At 41.0% G+C, this 26096-nt stretch overlaps 1 protein-coding gene across 1 annotated transcript in view; it reads left to right on the top strand.

Moving 5' to 3' along the window:
- The window catches only part of LOC126471536 (inhibin beta chain-like), a gene marked incomplete at its 5' end in the record, with an annotated part of 314954 nt that extends 289658 nt beyond the window's left edge, over positions 1-25296 (top strand). Inside the window, one exon of the mRNA XM_050099762.1 lies at positions 22915-25296. Within this exon, the coding sequence (XP_049955719.1) occupies positions 22915-23640 (726 nt within the window). The remainder of the gene's footprint in view (positions 1-22914) is intronic.
- Between the last annotated feature and the right edge of the window lie 800 nt (positions 25297-26096).

Genomic DNA, 26096 nt, shown 5'->3' with positions numbered 1-26096 from the left:
TAAAAGTGTTGTACTCTTTTACTATGGCAGGTCTAGGGGCATTGACGTATTGCTTAGCAGCAACTGACCATCGTCTTACATCTTCAAGGGACTCTTGACTTTTATATGAAGAAATAAGGTGGATTCCCTTATTGTCAAACCATTTTAGCAACATGATGTTCTCATTTGTCTCTAATCTGTAATCATTAGACCCTTGACCAGTTTGTTTCAAAGAACAATCTGTTTGCAAAGAGCACTCTGCCAGTCGATTCTTTGACAGAGTTCCCACCGTGTAGATTCCCAGCTTCTTTAGCTCCATAGCCAAATAATAGTAGGCAAACCAATTGTCAACAAATAATTTGTAGTTCTGATGTTTAGACAAATTATCTACAAGCCTCATGATGACATTACCACTCATATCTAAAGGGCCATCTTCCACTTTTGTCCCTTTACCCACATATATTTCAAAATCATACACAAAGCCACTTACTCCAATCCGTGAAAATACTTTCACTCTCCATCGGTGTGACTTGCTCTTCATATATTACAGCATAGATGTATGAGACTTCAGCGAGATCATCATCTCATCTACTGAGTTGTACTCCTCTGGCTCAATTTAAAAAAATATATATTTCTCAGAGGATCGACAAAAGGTCTAATTTTGGACAATTTGCCATAGTCTTTGTGTTCTCTTGGTACCATGTTATCATTATTGTTTAGTGTAAATAAGTCCTCAACTTACAAAATCGATCTCGTGACATAGTTCCTGCTATAGGCTCATAACAGGTAGAAGCAGCCCAGTACATCCTATACTTTGGCATTGGAACAACTCCAGCTAAAATATGGATTCCAAGAAACTGTGACACCTCAATTGTAGAAGTGTCTATGGACTACCCTGTTTTTTCTTGCGTAGAATATAGATTTGTTTGATCTACTAGGTTCTGAATGATGGTGCTATCAATAAATTTTTCAATGTAATTCAGTGGGGTTAATTCTTCATTTGGCGGATCAGTAACTGTGGACTGATAGGCCACATCTACTGGTTCCATATTTTTGTGTAGCCAATGTCTGCTTCTTACCTGACATACATGTAGATCACTTGAATTTTGTACTTCAAGACGTGCAGCGAGGGGAGTCTCATCTAGCTCTTCCCCTTAATTGTCATTCAGTGTGTGAATTCCCATAGGAATATCTAAACAGTCTATATTTACAGTTTCATTAGCAAGATCTTCATCACCAAAAACTCTCTCTTGAACACTAGCTTCCAAATTAGATTCCTGATCTTCTTCAAAGTCAGCATCTTCAAAATCAGATATATCGCCTTCCAAAATTGGGACAATTTCTGCATCTGTCAGTGACCGCGACTTACCTACAAATAAAGCATATAAAATTAGTAATTACATCGTAACTTATAACCTACAAATTGCAATCTAATATCACTAAAAATAACCATTAGCAGTATCTTCTTCAGGTTATATGTAATATTTGTTCTTATAACCCATTTAGAAGTGATAAAAGTGGATAGCAGAAACTAAATATCTGTCTAATCGACAGTAAACAACATCAGCACATGTTAAAGTATGCACATGACAAAAACCTACTGATTCCAAATGGAATCATTGTTTTCTCATTGTGGAAATTGAATATAAGCACATTATTCTCTAATTCTAAAGCAACAGAAAGCGATAAAAGCTAATATTTATAAATGTAATGCATACCTGTTATTATTTTACAAAGTTGCAATTGCATACCGAAACAGGAACGCCATGCGCATGTCAACAAACAACAAAAGATTGAGACCTAACAGTCGATTATTATCGACCAACAAGGTGCTACAATCTGTTGGCAGAAAACAGAACTCCATCTTATGATTCCATCTGGGAACATTTGCTGCGTAATATGTGCTCCACAAACCAGATTATTTGGTGATTCCAATTGGAATCACTCGGTCAGAAATAGTTAAAGAATATGTAGCTGTACCTAAGCGTTGTGACAAGGAGCAGGCTTGCGGCAAATGTGCAAAGCTAGGTTATTTCGAATAAAATCTTGGTCTCCTCTCAATAAAACTCCATCTCCTCTTCTTTGCTCTCGACCTCCTTCCGTTTCACTAAGTTACCATACCAACGGTATGAATAAATGATATAGTTATGTTAAGTGAAATCGACTTGTTTATTATCTTCTGTCCCGTATTTAAACATTAAACTTCTCTCTGCTGACAAATTCCCTAGATTTTTTTTAAGTCTAATTCTGTAATACTTCTGTAAGAACACTGTCAATCGGGATCGTTCATGTGTATTGGAGAGGATTTGGACCTCCTAGTTTGCTTTCATTCTCCCGTCTACCACCTCATATAAAGCTTTACCGGAATATTTTTATTTACAGTTTTTCGACACTTTCTCTCCGTATACACTTTGGGTCATCAACATTATATGCAACATTTCACCTGTCGCCTTCTGGTCCTGAGTTCGTACAATAACTCTTCTAAAATGTAGAGCGAAGAGATTCTCTGCGCTTCCGTTATTTTCACTCAGCTGGCAAAACAGATAGCCGTGAGTTCTATATAAACAGCAGATTTACTGAACAATCGCAAAATCATCACAGTATAACTAGCCACCGAGTCCCTACACCATGCATCCACTCACTGTGGCGCCTCCAAAATACCTGTCCTGCTACACGCATCTACTCACTATGGCGTCTCCAACCTACGTCCATGTCCTGAACAAAAAGTCCCAATAAACCTACTGTACGATTTTCGCTGCAAGTTTCCGGAGACATTCAAAATGTTCACTTCTGTGATTTGAAAGACTGCGATTCTAGATACCACTAACACGCCCCGTATTTAATTAGCGTGATTACAGTGGCTATCTATGAGTAATTAATTATTCATTCTTCTAATCATAAGATCGTCGAAGAAATCTTAAACGGCATTACGAAGACCTTGCAGTAGACTCTGTGTTAAAGGCTTTGATTTCCTTTATTTAAACTGTTATTATAAACATTTTGTTAGCTACAAACAGTTTCATATGAAATTACATGCATGCTTCTTTTAGTGTATGCAGTGAATAACGTAATCAAGACCTATGATTCAGTCTCTCTCTTTCTGTTACTGACAGCAAAATATTTAAATTTGTCAAAGGGCTGTATTACGAGATATGAACTTACAACCTTCAATGTGCAACAAAATTAAAGGATCACTCATTCCAAACCCCTTAATTGTCACCGGCCGGAGTGGCTGAGCGGTTCTAGGCGCTACAGTCTGGAACCGCGCGACCGCTACGGTCGCAGGTTCGAATCCTGCCTCGGGCATGGATGTGTGTGATGTCCTTAGGTTAGTTAGGTTTAAGTAGTTCTAAGTTGTAGGGGACTGATGACCTCAGAAGTTAAATCCCATAGTGCTCAGAGCCATTTGAACCTTAACTGTCTTCCATTAAGAGATGTAAGTTCAAAAGTTTGCTCAAAGCTGCCTACAACCTTCCTCTGTAACGATGCAGAAGTTTGGCAACCTGCGACGTCACTCTCGGGCTTGGCGACGCTTCAAACAGGAAGGTGTCGACACATGCGGAAAGAAGGATACAACTCAGAAGTTCATGTGAGGTGTAAGGTCGAAAACGACAGTTCGAAGTGCGGTGTTCTTGACAACTTTAGACTCTGCTTATACCCTCGGATGTTTCTGCTCTCATCTAAGGACACTGTAGGACAGCATCCGCGTTAAACACGATTGTACCCGTTTGGAGTGCAGCGTGACCACAATTTTTACTCTCGTATACAGGCTGGAACCACTAAGGACGGTTCAGAACAATTCGACGAAATTAGAACGTGATCTGAAGCAGTAAAGTTTGCAACACTTCTATTTTCCGCACTCTTGTGGCGTGAGCATGTGGCAGTGCAACCGTAACAGATCCGTGAATAAAACGGCAAAGGATCCCTCTAAGATCCTCCAGTTTCGCAACATCCTCGGTACCACCCACGCGACTTTATTGAGCACGTTACAAATGTACCTGTCAGAAACTTCGACATTAGTACAGGCTGGCGGCTGTTCTAGCGCCTGAAGCCAGACAAACCGCTCTCAAGGTTGTCGAGGGGGTTGCCAAACCCGTAGGCGCCAGAGCAGCCACCAGGTTGAATTGGTGTCGAAATTTCTGACAGGGAGCCTAGAGCGACCTTTTGCCGTTTTATTCACCCACATTTTAATGTTGCACTCCCCTGTGAATTCTTCACAGGAGGGCTGAAAAAGCATAAGTATTCTTTACTGCTTCGATCGCGCTCAAATTTCGTCGAATGGTTTTGAACGGTCCCTAGCAGTTTCGAGCTGTACCCGAGAATAAAAACTGCGGTCGTACTGCACTCCAAACGGGTACAATCATGTTCAATGGGGAAGTTGCCCCACATTGTCCTTAGATAAAGGTTGAAACGTCCGAGAGTATCAGCAGTGTCAAAAGTTGTCACGAACATCTTCCTGTCGCTCATCGCACTGCGAGCTGTCGTCTTAGTCCGCGAAACGTGTGGCCATCAACGCCTCAGGGAAAGAGGTGGTATCATTGACACCCTTTAAACCACCTTATAAGGTCTTTTCGTGTTGATTCTGACCGGCGGTGTGTCTGAAATGTTTTCCTTTGCCACACATATGAGACGGCCGCTGTTACCGAGCGGTTCCAGGCGCTTCAGTCCGGAACCGCGCTGCTGCTACGGTCGCAGGTTCGAATCCTGCCGTGAGCATGGATCTGTGTGATGTCCTTAGGTTAATTAGGTTTAAGTAGTGCTGAGTCTAGTGGACTGATGACCTCAGATGTTAAGTCCTATAGTGCTTAGAGCCATTTGAACCAAACATATGAAAAAACTGCGAGATTTGAACGCCAGGTGTCGTGGTTCTAACCTCCACTGCGGAGGCAGCAAATGAGGGGGTACAATTGTGGGTAGGAGGGGGTCTATCGACCTCCTCATCGTGTGACACATTCACGGTGGAGTTGGTCAGAATGTAGTGAAATGTGGTGTCAGTGTGACATTATTAACCCTAATCTCACATGAACTTTTGAGATGTGGCCTTTTTTTCGCACGTGTCGACACTTTGCTGTCTGAAGAGTCGCCGTATCGAAGGGTGCCGTCGCAGGGCGCCACGCTTTTGCACCATTTTATAGGAAGGTACCTCTGAGCCAAATTTCAAACTTATGCTTCGCAGTAGAAGACATTATGGGGTTTCAAATAAGTCCCTTTAGTTCTGTTGTGCTGTCTATGATATTTTGCAACCAGTAGATGGCATGCCCCTCTTATGTTATCAGTACAGAAATAGAGTAAATGCAGTACAAGCTGCATATACCGTATGAACTTACAATAATAATTGAGATCTGAATGGCGGAATTTGTCTTTGGTTATAGTAGTAGTACTTGAATGATGCTGACTATGATATTGTTCTCGATGAGGTGTATTACATAATTATCAAATAAACAAATAGCTTACAAACATTCTCAGCATTAACAAGTGATAATTTCTTAAATTGGTAGTGAGCTCACTTCCACTCATGGTCGACTATAGTCATATTTTTGAACGAGGTAGACAGTCCCCATTCTTTTGGTGCAATTTACGAGGGGCGTTCAGAAAGTAAGCTCCGATCGGTCGCGAAATGGAAACGACTATGAAAATCCGATAAAGCTTTGCACAGATGTGTTGGGTAGTGTCTCTAGTATAACCCCAGTTAGCATCACGTCGCTCTTCACATTTCTGAGCTCGCAGTGAGTGCGTAAAGATGTCTAGAAAATAGTGTCTGCCGCCAAGTACGAGGGCCTGGTGAGAAATTTCGCCTGAAGCTATGCAGCTAACATTACATAACTGTCGTGCTGTTTCTTCTTCAAGACAATTCTCAGCCGCATTCTGCAGGGGCAATGAAGATGCTCCTGCATCGTTTTCAAATGGAAATGTGAGATTACCCACAATACAGTCCGCAATTGTCTCCCCCTGAGTTTCATCTCTGGTCACATGAACCGCTGTCTTTGAAGACAACATTTTTACACAGACAACGAGGTGTAGGCCAGCGTGGAGAATTGGCGGAAAGCACTGGCGGCTGCCTTCTATGATGAGGCTATTGAAAAGTTGGTACAACGCTATGACAAAAGTCTAAGTCAGAACGGCGACTACGTAGAGAAGTAGCTGAAAGATGTAGCTAATTGTTACAAGTAAAACATTTCTGATGTTCACTGTGGTTTCAATTTGGCAATCAATCGGAGCTTACTTTCTTAACAGGCCTCGTATTTAAGTTACTACTATGGGGTCCAATTATGGACCCATTACTTTATGTGTTAGATACGAGGGTAAGTCAATTATTATCTGCAAAGTAGTTATAAAGTTTTATTGTAATCAAATAGGAAACTTACAAGAACATCATTTTTCGACATAGTCTCCTTGCGTTTCAACGCACTTGGTCCATCGTTGTACAAGCTTCCTGATGCCCTCATAAAAGAAGATTCTCAGTTGAGCTGCGAGCCAGGAATGCACCGCTTCTTTCACTGCTTCGTCCAAGGCAGTTCGACGGCCCCTTCATGCCTGTTTGAGTGGGCCAAACAATAGTCAGAAGAGGGCAAGATCGGTACTATATGGAGGGTGATCCAGTACTTCAAATTTGAGTTCCTGGAGCGATTCAGCAGTGTGAGCAGCAGTCTGCGGACGGGCATTGTCGTGCACAACACAACACCTTTTAATAGCAATCTTCGGCGTTTGCTTCGAATTTCAGTCTTTAGCCTGGCAGTAAGCATCTCACTGTAACGTACACTGTTTATTGTTTTGTCTCTTTCCCCATAATGTTCCAGTACTGCACCTTGTGCCTCCCAAAAAACCGTAAGCATCAGTTTCCCTGCAGACGGTTGGGTCTTGAACTTTTTCTTGCACGGCGAATTTGGATGTTTCCATTCCATACTCTGCCGTTTACTCTCCGGTTCGTATCGATGGATCCACGTTTCATCACCAGTAATGATCCTGTCTAAGAAGTTGTCCCCTTCGTTGCCATAGCGATCCAAATGTTTTTTGCAGATGTCCAAGCGCGTTTGTTTATACAACTGTACAAGTTGTCTTGGGACCCATCTTGCACAAACTTTATGAAACCCAAGTCTGTTGTGGATGATTTCGTAGGCAAATCCGTGACTAATTTGAAGACGATGTGCCACTTCGTCAATAGTTAATCGCTCTCTAAGAGAATCATTTCACGTGAACGCTCAGTGGTTTCTTCATTTGTGGCGGTAAACGGTCGTCCGGCTCCTTCATCGTGCGTAACACTTGTGCGACCATTTTGGAATTCTTCAATCAAAATGGCTCTGAGCACTATGGGACTTAACTTCTGAGGTCATCAGTCCCCTAGACTTAGAACTACTTAAACCTAACTAACCTAAGGACATCACACACATCCATGCCCGAGGCAGGATTCGAACCTGCGACCGTAGCGGTCGCGCGGTTCCAGACTGTAGCGCCCAGAACCGCTCTGCCATTCCGGCCGGCAATTTTTCAATCCATTCGTTGTGGCCAAACACTGTTCTCGTTCTGTACCGAAAGTCTTCGATGAATTCGGCCTCTGGTACGCCTTCCGACCATAAAAAACAGATCACTGAACATTGCTCTTCTTTGGTGCAAATAGATAGCGGAGCAGCCATTATTAACAGCACGGCAGCGATAACGAAACTAACCTAGCAGTTTGAAAATTGCAAAGATATAACAACAAACAAACAAAGCATGCGTCATCAATGTAAAACGACAGTACTACCAAAATAAACAAGAATATAACTAAATTGCGGATAATAATTGACTTATCCTTGTAGTACTGGTTGTTACAGTTAGTTAATTGGTTCCATATAAATTAAAACTGTCATCACCCTGTACCTTAGTCTGAACACCGGTGTGCTTTATTAGATATGGTCTTACGTCTTGTCTTCCTCCGACCTTTGAACTCACTTACGCAGCCAGTTTTAATGGGACCGACATCATCTGATCAAAGTTATCCGAACACCTATTAGTGGACATTCATATGTGGTGTGCCCGCCTTTCGCCATTATGACGGACTGGACGCTGCTGGAGACACTTTCAATGAGGTGTCTGAATGTCTGTGGAGGAATGGAAGCCCATTATTCTTCAAGAGCCGAAACCAGAGAAGGCAGTGATATCGTGCGCTGGACTCTGGAGCGAAGGCGACGTTTTAACTCATACCAAAGGTGTTATACTGCGTTCAGGTCGGGACTCTCGACAAACCAGTCCATTTCAGGAATGCTATTTTCCAAAAACCATTGTCTTACAGATGCTGCTTTATAACATGGTGCATTGCCGTGCTGATAAAATCAGTCATCGTCTACGAACTATGTTTCTATCATACATAGTACAGAATACTGTAAAATGTTCTCATATCCTACCGCATTTTGCGTTTATCTTTAGTGCAATAAGGGGAGCACATTGTAACAGTGACAAATACCACCATATCCTAACATCACCTCCTCCGTACTTCACAGTTGGCACTACACAAGATGGCAGGTAACGTTCTCCAGGCATTAGCCAAATCCAAAATTTCCTGTCAGATTGCCACTGGGTATAGCGTGATTCATCCCTCCAAATCACTCGTTTCCAGTCTTTCTCTGTTCAGTGGCTTCGCTACCAACTGTATCACTTTGCATTGGTTACAGAAATGTGGTTACGGAAATGTGTGGCTTATGAGGACCTGCTTTTCCATTATACCCTATTAGTTTTAACTTCGTATGCAGAGCCATTGCGCTAGATAGACTGCTGGTTGCTCTTTGGAACTCACAAGTGATTACTTCCACAGATTTCTTGCGATTTTGTATAACCACTTTCCAAAACGCTCAACGGTCTCTGACCGTCAGTAAATGAGGTGTCTCTGACTCTGTTAGCTGTGGTTGTTTCTTCGTGTTCACACTTCACAGAAACGTCACCAGCAGTCGAACTCACCAGCTTTAGCAGGGTTGAAATGTCTATGGTGCATTTTTATTGAGGTGACATCCAATAACTAGTGACGTTCGAAGTCATAGAGCTCTCCTGACGCACCTACCCTGCTGCTGCTTCTCTATTGATAACACAATACTCTCCGTCCACTCTCATGGTACCTAGTGGTCAATTCCGCATTACATAGCTGTGTCTGTATACTGTGGATCAAATAGTATATAGTTTAACGTGAACCCCTAGCCACGATTTATCTCGGCGTCTTTCACATCAGCATACATTTCCGGATTTGAAAGAAGGGGCAAGTGGCAGATAAAAATCCCAGGACTGACCAAGGATGAAACAGACAAAACATGCAAACGAAATTAAACAACCTACGTTTCAAATGGTTCAAATGGCTCTGAGCACTATGGGACTTAACATCTGTGGTTATCAGTCCCCTAGAACTTAGAACTACTTAAACCTAACTAACCTAAGGACATCACACACATCCATGCCCGAGGCAGGATTCGAATCTGCGACCGTAGCAGTCGCGCGATATCTACGTTTCAGTTCAGGTAAAATAACCTATAATGAGATACGTAAACTAGGATTTAAAAGTTGATAACTGATTTTTTCCTACCCACTACTACACTATTCTGCTAATTCGTAGTCACAACTATACTATGTCTCTGGACACGATATTGAATGACCTCTCAGTAAAGTCAGGCTATGCAATCGAACGTGTACTACTTCGACTCAAAACTGCTCTCATTACTGATAAACTGTTTATCGTGACGTGTTGTGGCACAATTGTTTTCCAACCCTGATCTGCGTCTAACCAAGTTTTATCGAAGTCGCCGGCCGAAGTGGCCGTGCGGTTAAAGGCGCTGCAGTCTGGAACCGCAAGACCGCTACGGTCGCAGGTTCGAATCCTGCCTCGGGCATCGATGTTTGTGATGTCCTTAGGTTAGTTAGGTTTAACTAGTTCTAAGTTCTAGGGGACCAATGACCTCAGCAGTTGAGTCCCATAGTGCTCAGAGCCATTTGAACCATTTTTTATCGAAGTCGAAGAATTCAGTGGCAGTGGACGACCAGTTCCCTGCACTCGTGTACGTACATCTCTGTCAAGGACGCGTGTCAAACCATTTAGCCCCAATACCCAGCAACAATTCTTCACAATGCTCCAGGAGGGATGTAAACAAGTTCCTCCGTCCGTGATCAGAAGTCAGCGGAAAGCCTTAACCGACGATTGTACTGTTGGTCCTAGTGATTGCACAAAGAGGTCATGCACTCTTTTAGTCATGGCTGAGGCCTTTGGAGCGAACATCAAAGGGTGTCAGAAGACTTTTCATATTGATGCCTATGTCGAATTAATAGTAGGTTTCCTGTGTTACCACCATCATCATTATACAGTCCCGCTATCATTTCAAAAGATTATAGTTTGGAAATTGTTACAGCATTGTGGGTTATTGTAAAACGTTTATCAGCCCTCAAAGTTTTTCTTGTTATGGCAGAACTTCAATGTGCGCCCCATTCGAAGCTCTTAGAAATAAAGGTATTCGAGTTCTGCCAATGTACGGGTCAGCATTACGTCATCAACAGTCTTCATTGCTTCACTGATTTGTGCAGGAAGGGTAGCGATGTCATTGACTGGTGTTGTGTACACGCCATCCTTGACGTAACCTCACAAAACGAAGTCTAAATGCGTGACATAGGGAGAGCGAGGGGGCCGTGCCATCGGGCCACTGCGACCCACTCGTCTGTCAGGAAATGTGTCATTTAATACGTCTCGCACGTTCAAATTCCAGTGTGAGGGTACACCATCGCGCTGAAAGGTGATGGACGGCTGCACCTCTTCGATCTGTGGTAGCAGGAACTGTTCGAGGATGTCCAGGTAAACAGTTCTCGTTATGGTTTTCTCTTCAAACAAAAGTACACCCTACCGTGCATTAGATCATACCAAACATTAAGCTTTGGGCTATCATAGATGTTTTCAGGTGTGTTGAATTGATTTTAGGTGCCCCAAATCTTAATCTCGTGGCGATTCACATGTCCACAATTGTGGATCTTTACTTCAGCTGGAAACAGGTACTTTTTAGGCAGTCATTGTCACCATCTAGGGGGGGGATACGCGAATGCATACCGCAGAGGTCGAACGTTTGGTTGTAATGCTTGGACCATCATCACTTTCTACGAAAATAGGGATAACAGCTCATGTAGCTATTTATGGATAGCTGATCCTGCTTACTACAATTAGCGTGATCCACGATAAACTTACTCACGAGGACTGTGTTGAAATTAAGCTCACTAGCAATGCGTGTTTGATAAACAGGTAGACGTCTACTTTGAACAACGTCTTTGACATTGCCTGTTTCTTTAAAGTTTTTGAACCACCTCATTATTTTTGCTTTTCCTGTTCATGCCCTTTCATACTGACGTCGTTAATTCCACAGTACCATTTTCACCGGTTAGGATTCGGTGTAACAGATGACATATTGAGCCTCCTCCTGGCCTGTCGCCATTTTGATGCACTCCAAGTCAAATCTGCAACAAAGAAAAAGGAGTAAAATTTTTTGGGAGGTGATAAATGTCTCTAACATTTCCCAAGTTATGATTTTTCTTAATGATAGCCGGTCTTTGTGGACACCCCGTACAGAACTTCCGTGTCTCCCAGAGAGACAGAGAGAGAGCGAGAGAGAGAGAGAGGAAGAGAGAGAGAGGGAGAAAGAGGGAGAGAGAGGGGGGGGGAGAGGAGGAGGGGGAGAGACAGACAAAAATCTAAGTCGACTACCGATATGATTCCCTTATATGAACGCATGGTGCCTGTTCTTTGGGACTTGTCCCAAGGAACAGACACCACACATTCATATAACTGATCGCCTTAATGGGTAATGAATCCACCACCTTCAGTGCGGATGTACAGTTACGTTAGACCTCCTGAGTGAGTCTCAAAGTAGCTGGCAACCGAGCGAGGTGACGCAATGGTTAACACCCTGGACTCGCATTTGGGAGGACAACAGTTCAATACCTCGTCCGGCCATTTAGGTTTTACGTGATTTCCCTAAATCACTTCAGGCAAATGCCGGGATGGTTCCTTTAAAAGGGCGCGGCCGATTTCCTTCCCCATCCTCCCCTCATCCGATGGGAAGGATGACTTCGCTGTTTGGTCCCCTCCCTCAAATCAACCAACCAACCATGGACGGGGCTGCGGATAAGAGGTTCTAGGTGGTAATGTGAGTCGGCACGCATTTGCACTCGTCGCCGGCGATTCCGCATAAATTCTCGTTGCAGCCTTTCCCAGCCAATCCACTTTGAATTTACATGACATGATTCCCATTGCTTTTCTCTTGCACAAAAGTTTTTCTGGCTAAGAATTTATTAGTGCCCATTCAGCACGTTTTATATTCTGCATTTTGTATTACAGCACTTTGTTTCCGTAATTCTGATTTTAAATCTGAAGAGCGCATTGCAGTTTCGACGTCAGTTCGTTCTAAAATCCGCGAGACAAAAATTCTGCTATTTGTTTCTTTTACTACACACAGCTTTCATCTACAGAATTAACAGAAAATTTTAAAAAAGGCTGGCCAGTCTCGTGCGGTATGATCTACGCTTTGAGAACAGATGACACTAATTGTATCTGGCAGACCGCTTGAATATGCACGTGCAACTGCATGGTTGTCTAACTTCAATGCTAATTCACTCGGAAACGGAGCAACGTATCGAATCTTTCTCTTAACAGCTATTTCTCAGCACAACTTATCTTGCAACACCTTTACAAGCTTCTCACAAGGGAACCTCCCCCATCGCACCCCCATTAGATTTAGTTATAAGTTGGCACAGTGGATAGGCCTTGAAAAACTGAACACAGATCAGTCGAGAAAACAGGAAGAAGTTGTGTGGGACTATGAAAAAAATAAACAAAATATACAAACTGAGTAGTCCCTGTGCAAGATAAGCAACATCAAGGCCAATACGAGCTTAGGAGCGCCGTGGTCCCGTGGTTAGCGTGAGCACCTGCGGAGCGAGAGATCCTTGATTCAAGTCTTCCCTCGGGTGAAAAACTTACTTTCTTTATTTTCGCAAAGTTATGATCTCTCCGTTCGTTCATTGACGTCTCTGTTCACTGTAATCAGTTTAGTGTCTGTGTTTTGCGACCGCACCGCAAAAACGTGCGATTAGTAGACGAAAGGACGTGCCTCTCCAATGGTAACCGAAAACATTTGATCGCAAGGTCATAGGTTAACCGATTCCTCCACAGGAAAACACGTCTGATATATTCTATACGACACTGGCGACGGCATGTGCGTCACATGACAGGAATATGTTGTCGACCCACCTAATTTGTACACTTGGCGAATGGGCAAAAAGATTCTTCTACCTTGCCGATTTAGGTTTTCTTGTGGATGTGATAATCACTCCCACAAAAGTGATGAAAACATAAGAGTTTGTCATATAAACTCCAACAAATGAATGCAACAGTTTCACAGTCGCACAGTTTTCCCTGCGCTCTATCAAAACATATGTTTTTAACGTTTTCAAATTTTTCCGTGTGTAGACCGTCATATCCTGCATATGTCCAAGCAAATCTGAACATGTCCTGGAATTTTGGAGAACGAAGTTGATTATGTGTGAGTGCCTGAACTTTGATAATTGTCTGGAAATAAAAAATTAAAACTTTTCACTCGAGAGAAGACTTGAACCAAGGACCTCTCACTCCGCAGCTGCTCACGCTAACCACAGAATTGTCTGAAAATAAAAAATTAAAACTTTTCACTCGATAGAAAACTTGAACCTAGGAACTCTCACTCCGTAGTGCTCACGCTAACCACATGACCACGGCGCTCCTAAGCTCGTACACTCCTTGATGTCGCCCATCTTGCGCATGGACTACTCAGTTTCTATTTTTTGCTTATTGTTTCATAGTTCCACACAACTTCTTCCTGTTTTTTCGATTGATCTGTGTTCAGTTTTTCAAGGCCTATCCACTGTGCCAACTTATAACTAAATCTGAGGGGGGTGCGATGGGGAGGTTCCCTTGTCGGACAGTTTCTGACCATCCTGTGGGAGTATACAGGTGCGTACAGACAAGCTTCTGGAACTTTTCGGAAGTGGATTTCGTACTCTGTATTCGAAGAGACGGCGTAGGCGCATTTCAAACAATGGTGTACTCGTATTGTTAAAATTATAGAGTTATTGATTCACCGCACCACCTAGGGGTAACAATAACGAGAAACTTAAATTAGAACCACCACATGGGAAAGTTTGTGTGGAAGGCGAATCAAAGTCTGCATTTTATTGGCAGAACACTTAGTAGATTCAAAAGATCTGCTAAAGAGGCCGCCTACACTACGCTTGTCTATTCTCTTCTGGAGTATTCCTGAGCAGTGTGAGATCCTTACATAGAATAGGAAGGGGTTAAAATGATAGCGATACACCATATGCCATTCACGCCGCCCTACACGCTTGCTTCTAGAGCTCTGATGTAGATGCAAATGTCGACAGTCGCCAAGTGTTAATAGTGGATGGTTTGGTTCTATACAATTCAGCACTGGTTTCCGGATGCCAGGCACATGTCATACAGTAGCCTCTGCTGTATTTCATCCTCGGTGTTGGGTGTTGTAAGTCTTCGTGATCAGTAAGATCTAGAATAATCTAGCTTGCCCTATTCCTTCCTTGTGTCCAACACTGGCTCACTTTAAAATAATTCCCACTTTTAAAACTACTTCTGCTGTCTGACCTAAGAGCCATTTAACTTTCTGCACAATCGTTAGTAACGCCATTACAACTGGTAATTCCATCATCTGATCCCATCAATAAATAACACTAATGGGGTTCTAGCTGTTGCAGATCATGGAAATTCTAGTCATTTACATATCCTTCAAAACTGAATGATAAAAAGCTACCAGTCTGCTGAAACATTACCATCGTAAAAATTAATATTCCTACTAAGTACATTCCACCTTACTGGGTAAATGTGCTCCCCCCCCCTCCCCCTCCCACTCCGCGTAAACATATACAATTTTTTGACTCATACAAGCAGATATAAAAAACGAACCATTACTGAAAGCTGTTACTTATACGAACTACGCTAATGACAAACAATGCGCACATGAAATTAAGTATATCATAGTAGTAAATGGATTAAAGATTGTAAGTAAAACCAAATCAGTATGTTAACGTTTATTGCAGCTATTCTATATTGGTTTTAGTATGACGTGTGATACACAACAGATTTTATTCACTCGTCACAAAATATTCATTATTCATAAATTAGTATTTAGAAGTGAAAGAAAAGAGCTATGACTAAAAGCTGAGAAATTATTCCTTTCCAGGAGCTGTGTTCTGATTGTAATTTCACTTCGCTATGAGAAAATCATTCATTGTGTCAATTAAGTCAGATTTAGTAGCTGTGTCGTATTGTCTCGACAAGACAGCTTAATTTGACAGTCTACTTTCACCCATACTCGACCATAAGTCGTTTATAGTCGTCCTTAATTTGTTGGAACAGTGATCACAAGATTATGCAGTCTCTGGTATTGTCATACATACATGAAATGTATTCGTAGTTACGAGTACGAACAACCATTAGTTATATAAGGGAACGACGGCAATGAAAATTTGTGTCGGATCGGAAGTCGAACCTGGACTTCCCGCTTTAGGTGAGTGGCCGCCTTAACCGCTTTGGCTATCAGTGCCAGACCCAAACTTCCATATGTCATCGTTCCTGCGTCACAGCATGTACTCGTACACAAATTATGTATTTCCCGTACAGGAGAGGACAACTTTATTGAAAGTCGCTGCCTGATAAAGTTGTCTTCTCCTATACGGGAAATACATAATTTGTGTAATTATGTTGTCATTATGTGAAATGTATGTTGGCGGCAGTAGAATCGTCCTGCAGACAGCTTCAAATGCTGGTTTCCTAAATTTTCTCAATGACGTTCCTCGGAAATAACATCGTCTTCCCTCCAGGGATTCCTATTTGTGTTCCTGTAACACTTGCGTCCCTTGCCAAACTTACCGGTGACAAATGTGGCAGCCCACCTCTGTAAGAAATGGGGTGTTAAAAGTGTTTGTTAGCAATATTGGCTGTTTACTGTATCAGTAGTCTTTCATTTATTTTCACTTCATTTCATTAAACTAACATTTATATTGCTGTTCACATATTAATTATACCTATGTACACATAATTAAAATATCCTTGAATACCTGCTAGAACATGTGGTTCCAGCCTGAGGAATCATTCTCTCAATTCAGTTTATTTGTCAACAAGAAATGCAGTGTCATTTCCTGTATGCTGGATTGAAAGAGAAGCTATTATTCCATTGTGTAGATTTTTTAAAGTGCATGGTGGCCATAAATAGTCTGAAAATATTGTAAGGGTGTTGCAGGGTAAGTAGTGCTGATAAACAATTGTTGAGAAAAAAATTCTATACGTTGCGCCGTTTCCAAGTTAATCAGCACTGAAGTTAGCCAATCAGGCCGTTCCCGCCCAAATTCAAGCTACCCGCCAGAGACGGTGTCCCCATATGTGCTCCTTCCTTTGATTTTCCAAAACTGAACAAGAGAGCGATACAAAAATTGGACATGGGACGATAGTAAGGATCGAAAGCGAGTCAAAGGCTGACCAGTCTCGTGCGCAATCATCTATAACATGAGTACAATGGACACTAATTGTGTAAGAGGCGTTCAAAAAGAAACGAGCCGGAGTCTGGAATGCGCAAACCGGTGACAGGAGGGTAACATCGTGGCGTGTGTACGAGGTGTGGTTCCAGCCAGAGTGTGGAAGTTCACAGCCCGTCGCTAGAGGGCACACGTGCACGTCACGTGACTATAGAGAGCTAGCAGCAGCATGCATCAATCCTCCAACGCTGCCAGTCGCATTGCAAACAGCGACTTGGAGGCGTCAACAGACGAGCAAAGAGGTGTTGTTCGTTTTCTGACAGCGGAAGGAGTAGGAGGAACCGACATTCATCGACGAATGTCACAACTGTACGGCGAACACTGCATGTCCCTTGCCAGGATCAAGGCGTGGCACAAGCGCTTCAGGGAAGGACGGGTCTCAGCTGATGATGCACAATCTGGAGCATCACACTGCATTACCGATGACATCGTCCAGCTGGTGGATGCACTCATTACCCAGGACGGCCGAGTGACAGTGAAAACCATAGCCGCCATGGTTGGATTGAGCATCGAAAGTGTTCACACGATCATGGAGGATCGACTGCACATGCGCAAAGTGTGTGCCCAATGGGTGTCCCACAGTCTTCAACCACACCAGGAAGCATGTCGAATGGCCCACTGTCTTGCTCATCTGCAGTACTATGCTCGGGAAGGGAATGTGTTCAAATGGCTCCGAGCACTATGGAACTTAACATCTGAGGTCATCAGTCCCCTAGACTTAGAACTACTTAAACCTAACTAACCTAAGGACATCACACACATCCATGCCCGAGGCAGGATTCGAACTTGCGACCGCAGCAGCAGCGCGGTTCCGGACTGAAGCGCCTAGAACCGCTCGGCCACATCTGCCGCCAAGGGAACGTGTTCCTGGCACAAGTGGTGGCTGGAGATGAGTCATGGTATCATCACTTTGAACCAGAATCAAAACAACAAAGTCTCCAGTGGAAGCATCCAGGGTCACCACCACCAAAAAAAGCCAAGGCCATCTACACGAGTGCAGGAAATGTTATAGCGACGTTCTTCTTTGACCAATATAACCCTGGCCGGCCGGGGTGGCCGAGCGGTTCTAGGCGCTTCAGTTTGGAACCGTGCGACCGCTACGGTCGCAGGTTCGAATCCTGCCTTGGGCATGGATGTGTGTGATGTGTTTAGGTTAGTTAGGTTTAAGTAGTTCTAAGTTCTAGGGGACTGATGACCTCATAAGTCCCATAGTGCTCAGAGCCATTTGAACCATTTTGAACCAAGATAACCCCGTTCTGGTTCAATTCATGCAGCACGGGACAACAGCAAATACTCAGAATTACTCGAAAACCTTGGCCACCCTTCACCAAGCGATCAAATCAAAACAACCAGACACTCTCATTCGTGGGGTCATTTGCGAATCCTCATACGGCCAACACGGTAGCGACACTCCTGCAGAAATTAAAATGGGAGGTTCTCGGGCACCCTCCGTACAGCCCGGACCTCTCTCCCTGTGATTACGCGATTTTTGGTCCCCTTAAAAAGGCTCTGAGGGGCAAACGATTCACCTCGGACGATGACGTGCAGCTGCACGTGCGGAACTGGTTAACATCGCAGCCCCGGGAAGTTTATGAGACAGTCATTCACCACCTTATGCCACAGTGGGACAAGTTGCTCAACAGCCAGGGTCAATACTTCTAACATACAGGTACTGGTTTCTGTAATTATGCCTCCGACTCGTTTCTTTTTTGAATGTCCGTATATCTGGTGGGCCTGTTTAATTTGCATGTACAACAATCTCACTGGTTAACTTCAACGCTAATTAACTCGGAAATGGCGCAATGTGTCGATTTTTTTTCTTAACAGTTATTTCTCAGCACAACCCACCCTGCAACACCATTACAAGATTTTCAGGCTGCTGCTGACCACCAGTCTTTGAGTTCATTGAAACAAGAAAAAGAGTATATTTCACTAAAATTAACTTCATTGGTCACAAGTTAAGGACGTGATGATACACAAATTATAATCGTTACTGAACTGTATAAGGCTTCTGACTGACACTGCGGTATGGCACGATGATCCCATATGTTGCAGTTGCAGCCCCTAATTTCACATTATAGGATAAAAAATGGCTGCATATGTCCTGTGGTGTTGCCCTGCACATCGTTTAGTTGCTTGTGGCCCTGTTGAACAAATAGCTGATCAGTTTTTCCAGACACCTCCTACGAGTGAAATGTCTGGAAATCATTCAGGCTAAGGAAGCAATGATTTCGGTCACTGATTGATTTTACATATTAGCAGATGTTAAGTAAGCCCAAAACGTTTTAGGCGTTTTCGCGAACTCTGCTGATAAGACCTTGCTCTCAACCTCATTGAATGATTGATGCGCTGCTGTCATTATGCTCCTTTTGACTTCGTTCAGTTTCTGTTTATGAGCAACGATTCCGTTTGGTTCGAATCTGGAATGCATATCCTTCTCCTTGTGTAGTAACTTTCTGATATTGTTAATGAACTATTGTACATCTTTCCCATCTGTATCTATTGTCTGTAGCACAAGGTTATGTAGTATGTGGCAAACAGTATGTATATATTTGTAACACAATCTCTTCCTCAAAGCTGAAAGTTTGCTGTTGTCTGCTTCTGATAATTTACTTGTCACGTATGATACGAAGCAGTATCTTTCTTAGCATTTTCTTCAACACCAGTGATCAACGATGCTACAATACCTGATTACTATCTATACATTCACTGAATCAAAAAATTTTCACCAATTTATTGTCAGCAGATCCAAATTTCCCTTACACTTGAATTGTCTCCTACAGTTCTCAATGTAATACTCGGAAAATACGTTTAGTATAATGTCACAAGAGCTTATGATTTCTACTCTGAAGTTAGACGCTGTAACATTTTACTGTGGAAATAACTTAAAATTCTCCATTAGCTTCTTAAAATGATTTACCTATGTGTATTCATATGTATTAGGTCGTCAAACGTTGTTTTTCTGCTCTCAGTTAGCCTATAAAACTGTATTTTGTAGTTATTCGTATATTTAGATATTTAAGGATGCTATGGAGCACAACATTTATCACAATCACCCCTTTAATACCCTTTAATATGCTTATCACCATACAATCAATAGCAATAAAGCACAGAAGAAACTTCGCGACATCGAAGAAACCAGATGCACAAGTGAATCACTATTTTATTTATTTAGCCTGTTCATTCATTCGCTGTATTGTGTGCTAAATGATATTGTACTGACTTAAATCTGTGCTTAAAAAGCAAAATATTCGTGTCTATATGTACATATGCTAAAGTTCACTTACTGAATGGAAATAGTGATACTGAAGTTAAACTCTAATAGATCTTTCTAGTGTCTTTAAATTTAATTTATCAGTACATTTTAAATACTATAACGTGACTACTTGTTGAATAGTTTTATTCCCATAAGCATGTACCTATCCGACAAAAACATGTATTTGTTGGGATTACACGTAAGTTTCCTTTTAATCTTCTATTACGATGTTGTATGTCATAATTTTTTCTCATATTACAAACACTGCCAAATAATATTTTTTAAGAACAATAGTGTGTCCTATAATCTATAGCCATGGTAATGGTGTCATTACCAGTAATTCATATAGTAGTTTACATGACTGTCCAGCTCTGCGCCCTATAATAACCGTAATTACTTTCTTCTCGATTCTGAAGGCCCCCTGATCTGCTGGGGAATTTCATCAGAATATGAGACCATATTTCAGATGAGCATTAAGATATGCATCGTAAACACGCAATAATGAATGATCATTTATTCAGCCTTTCGGGGCACTTAAAAGGTTACAGTCTGTAATCATCCTGGAACTGATGTACTCAATATGTTTGCACTGCTTAAGGTCACTTCATATACAGATACTAAGAAACGTTTTGCCTCTTTATTTACAATGACTTCAGGTTTAAGCAAGATGTTATTTCAGCAGCTATAGAAATTTATTGATACTGTTTTCCTGTAGTTTATTATGATGTAGTTAATTGTTGACCATTAACTGAGCTGAATTATAACACTCATTCCATGATGGAAATCTTCGTTTTTGCTGCTTTTACAAACACCGTTGTGTCATCAGGAAACAGAACTGTTTTATGAGAATCAATATGCAAGTTCATATCATTAATATAAATCAGGCATCGAAGAGAGCTCATTAATAGCCCCTACAGTATCTTATAGATGATGAATCACTCTTCTGACAAATATTCTGGTACTGCTTGGCATTGTAATTCTGCATCTTTTATATTTACTTTTTCCTTGTAGTAGCTAACAAATGAATGCATCAATTCATTTGATAGGCCCCAAATGCCATAATATTCCAGGAGAGATCTATGGCCCATCATATCGAAAGCTATGGTTAAGTTTAAAGTGATAGCTACAGCTTGCAGTTTTTTTATCAATAGCTTTCAAAACAGTGGCTATGCATTCGTAGAAAGCCATATATGTTGACTTCTGGATTCAGAAACTGTGTTAGAAATTAGTTAACATTCCAATATTGTTACGAACTTCATTGTCTACTTCTGTAGTCAATGCCAGTAACACACGCCTGTGTGGTGACACCCAACTCGGAGGTAAGCCAGTGTGAACCCTGGTGATGCAAGAATGTTTCATGTATGTTCTTCACACTTCATCTGTCAATTAAATGTGTACCACATCTATGCAAGTTCTTCATATCCGCATCCAGTGACGCCTATGGGCTGAGGATGACACGGCGGCCGGTCGGTGCCGTTGGGCCTTCCAAGGCCTATTCGGACGGAGTTTAGTTTTAGTTTTCAATTAATTTATATATCTGGTCTTCTTCAGGCATTTATAAACACATGTAATCAATATTGCTAATGTGGTAGATCCTTATATATGTGTCTCCTGGCACATCATCTGATAGTTTCACTTTCCATGACATGCACATTTTAACTGCAAATGTATTTTATATATATTTCCATAACATTTTAGAAAAAAAATAGTAGTGCAGGACAACCAAGAATACAGTCAGTTAATTCAAAATCCTCACTAAAATTTACCGCTGTAGCATCATCTACCATTCTCACTGATTTTGAATGTAAGTTCTAACAATCTGAGTACATTCATTTATACTGATTATCTTTGCAGATTAATCTGTTATAACTCCTTAGAACCGGTAGTTCAGAAGCCCACTCACGACGGAAACATTATTAGATATAATGGCAACAAATAGATCGGACCTCTCTGAGTCTGCCCACAAAAACCGGTTCAGTGACGATGAGACAGCTACTGTGACAATGATTACCAAACACAAAGGGAAATAAAAAAAAAATAATGTCTGAAAAAATCTGCACAAATATTTAGTCAGGTCTTAAAAATATTTCAAAGTGTCGCAAATGGCAATAAACGTTCACAAAACACTATAGCCAATAACCACAATAACAATGAATCACAGTTGAAATTAGTCCGCACATACATATACTTCGGTGTAACAATTTGTGGAGATATGAAACAGAATGATCATATAGGATGGATCATAAATAAAGCAGGTGGCAGGCTTCATTCATTTCCAGGGCACTGGAAAAACACAGTAATTGTAAACAAGAGATCGCCTGCAAAACTCTTGTGAGCCAACCTCCAGATATTGGTGAATTGTGTGGAATTATACTTATTATAACTAATAAATGATGCTGATCGTATGTAAAGATGGGAGGCACAATTGTTCACAGGATTTTCTGAGCCAAGAGACACTCATGGAAATGCTGAAAAACCTGATCTGGCAGATTCTTGAGGAAAGACGTCAATTATCCTGCGAAAGCCTACTTAAAACGTTTCAACAATCAGTACTGAATAAGCGTCTAGGAATGTACCACAGTCCCCCACAGATCGTTACCGTAGGAAGCACAAAGACAAGATTATAGTAATCGCTCTCTACACAGAAGCATTTAAGCAGCCATTCTTGCTGTCCTCTACGCCCAAAACAAACACTAAGAAACCTTAACATGTGGTAGAATGAGGAGTGTTTTCTGCCATGCAGTTCATAGTGGTTTGTAGAATATGGGTGTAGATAAGTTTCCTCGTTAGAAGTTCTGTTCATTTAAAATATGAAAATACTCCAAATTATTGTTTGTTCAGAAATTTGTGTATATTTATTATAAATCTGACGAATCTTGAACACTTGAGTTAAAGCAGAAAGCTATTTAGTATGCTGATGATTAATGGTGCTCTTCAACAGCAGAATCGGAATGTTAGTAGAATATGCTGTTGTCTTTAACAAATGGAGTGACTGTGATATTTCAGATGTTTCTCAGTCATAACCTGTTGCTTTCTTGAGATATTGTGTGTTGTGGTATTATCCAATATGTATCAGTTTCTATTTCTTGCAGGAGTTCGATGACTACACAGAAATGGCAGCATCCTTACCTGTCACACTATCAGGACTGGGATGGCTGAAATTTGATCTCACATCAACAGTGCAGAACTGGTATGCTGCTAGACATGCTCCAAGAGAACGTCTGCGCCTTCTGGTAGACTGTTCTGGTTGTTCTGATATGGTGGAAGCCATCCTGTTCCAGCAGCGGCCACCAGATGCTGATTATAAGCCACATCCTGAGACTAGTTTCTCTAGGGTGATTAACAGTATTGACTCCACAAGTGACCTGTACTCTCAAAGTCACCCTAGCAGTCTGGGTCTATCCAATGATACCCAGCGTCCATTTCTAGTAGTCCACACAGATCCAACTGCCATTAGACGTGTCAGAAGAAGAGCATTGGATTGCACTGATGGAGACAAAGGTCCTTGCTGCAAAAACAAATTTTACGTTAATTTTACAGAAATCGGATGGGAAGACTGGATTATAGCACCTAGTGGTTACTATGCAAATTACTGTCGTGGTGATTGTGGTGGACCTCACAGAACGCCAGATTCCTACGTGAACTTCCATACACCTCCACTGGAGGAGTATAGAAAGATGGACAGCCTACCAGGTTTACAACCTTGTTGTGCTCCACTCAAGTTCTCATCAATGTCTTTAATTTATTGGGGTCTAGATAACAAAATAATAAAGAGAGATCTCCCGAAAATGGTTGTTGATGAGTGTGGTTGTCCTTAGAATAAAAACATTCCTCCCTCATTGTGTGTCTATATATTTCCAAAAAACATTCCATAAACTCATTTCATTTATTGTCATTTACATCCATTCAAACTTCATATCATCAATTTGAATTTCACAGCTTTTATTATGACTAGACTGTTTTATTGGAAACTAGCATGTCAATGGAGGAAACACACAGAATCGAAGACTGACTGATATTTGACTGGGTGACACTTACATTCTTATCTTTTCAGCTCTTATGCTGCCTAATGTTTAGTAATATAAGTATTAATTTGTTATAAATTTTGGTAAATATATAGGTCATTCAACCTAATAAAATTATTAAGCAGGAGTTGGCATACTATAGATGTGTAATTTATTACTAGCACTGTGTAGATGTATCGCATAATTTTTTTAATTGTACAGTGACTCTGATAATGTTTAACTATAGTTTTGATTATGCTATTAAAACACGATGAAATGAAAGTCTCTCTTTCCATTCAAGCTACAGACAGAAGTTATAATTAAGCTGAGTTACCCATATTGATTTTTCACCTTACAAGGCACTATTTCCTTTTTTATTATTTTAAGTATCTGTACACCTGTAATATTCTGTTACTTCAGTAACGATGTAACAACAATTTAGTATGTAGAATATGATCTTCAAACTTTAAAATTTAAACTACATTTTAGGATGGCTTTTCTCATAGCAATACAATGATTGTAACAAATATATAATTGTGACAATTAATATGCTTCTAAATGAATTTCACAAATCAGAGCAATAACATTACAGTCAGACATAGCAAACATATTTACCATTATGTGTTACAAGAGGAACATAAAGAGTAATTTTAATGGTGCAAAGCATTTTAAAAACATAAGGGAACAGCATAGTGGCTACAGTACTCGGTTTTGTACACAATAACTTTTCGTTCACAGTTTTTTATGAATGGAAAATGCAGGACACTTATTTTTAAATGGGTAACATATAATTTTTTTCTTCAAATAACAGACTGTTCTGCTACTTAATGGATTACACATGAATCAGATAATAACCTTTAAAGTAAATGTATACATCTGACACTCAATTCTGTCATCAATATAAAAATTTATTATTCTTCATTCAGTTCTAAAATAAAAATTGTGTTTGTTAAATCCATTTTTACGCTGATATTTTGTCCTACTACATGCAGCTCTTAATAATGTTGAATTTTCCAGTGAGCTACATAATAACTTAAAAATAAGAATTACTAAACAATAATTGACTTTGTTATTTTTCTCTACTTGAATGGTTATCTATTATTTAAAGTTAAGGTGTACTTAATACTATCCAGTTTGTTTCACTTAAGTTACAGTTTCTCGTTAATATTAGTAACTTTCATGGTAACACTAGAAATTTTTATCCAGCATATTTCATAATAAGTATTTGTTGAAGTGTGGTCTGTTTTTGTAAGAAATTTCTTCTACGAATTCACAAGTAATTTGGCAGTCTTCTGGCAACAGAAAAAAATACCCCAATTTCTGGTAGTGGCGTGTGTTGTCAGTTCTGTCTGCCTGTGATATTCACAATATGTATTTATTGCGGTAGTTCCATATATTTTACAAGTGCAACTTTAGAGTATCTGTATTGCTGACGTAATTTACATTCATGAATAAAACATTTTTTACAAACCATTTTACATTCATTTCACAACAGTGATACCGGTACCTGTGCTTTTCCCCCACGTTACTTATGCTGGTTACGTAATCAAGTGTGAAGTTCAGTAAGTTGCAGTTATTAGGCATCATATTCTTCAAGCCTTTCTAATTTCTCTCACACTCACTGGTAAGTGCACGAAACTACAAATAATATCACAACAAGGACATATATTTAGAAAGCAATGATGCAATGAAACTTCAAACCAAAACATTGTTCGCTGTCTCTCACATACAACATGCAGCGTCTATAACGGACGAAGAAAATTATGGAAACACCGCGAGAAACAGATACCTGAACATAAATGCAGAGGTTAGCAAAGTATTTGACCACGAACGGCACCTGTACAATGTCCTCAGTGCGTTGCAATAGTCAGTTTCTGATCAGAACACTAAAGTTGTGAGTCAATTATATCGCAGCAAAGCGAATTGCAGATTGTTGGTGCCCGTATGGTGGGTACTACCATAACCAATGGAGCCGAAATGTTTCGTGTTTCAAGACGAACTGTGTCGAAGAATTATAAAGTATACACGGAGGGCGTAAAAACATCATCTTTTAAGTCACAATACGGACATGAATGTTGAGTAATCTTGAGAGACGGTGGGTGAAGGCGATTGTACTAAAAGTAAGAGGACGACAACTGCAAAATTTACTGCAGAACTGGATGTCGCACTCGCGTACCCTGTCAGCACCAAAACAATACGAAGGGAGCTCCATAACAGCGCGAACTGGCATACCGAAACCCATAACTGGAAAAGGTGGCGCCGAAGCCATA

This window comes from Schistocerca serialis, chromosome 3 (assembly GCF_023864345.2).
Source record: "Schistocerca serialis cubense isolate TAMUIC-IGC-003099 chromosome 3, iqSchSeri2.2, whole genome shotgun sequence".
NCBI classification, from domain to species: Eukaryota; Metazoa; Arthropoda; class Insecta; order Orthoptera; family Acrididae; genus Schistocerca; species Schistocerca serialis.
The sequence above is the reverse complement of the archived record's forward strand: the minus strand, read 5'-3'. Positions and strand labels throughout refer to the sequence as shown.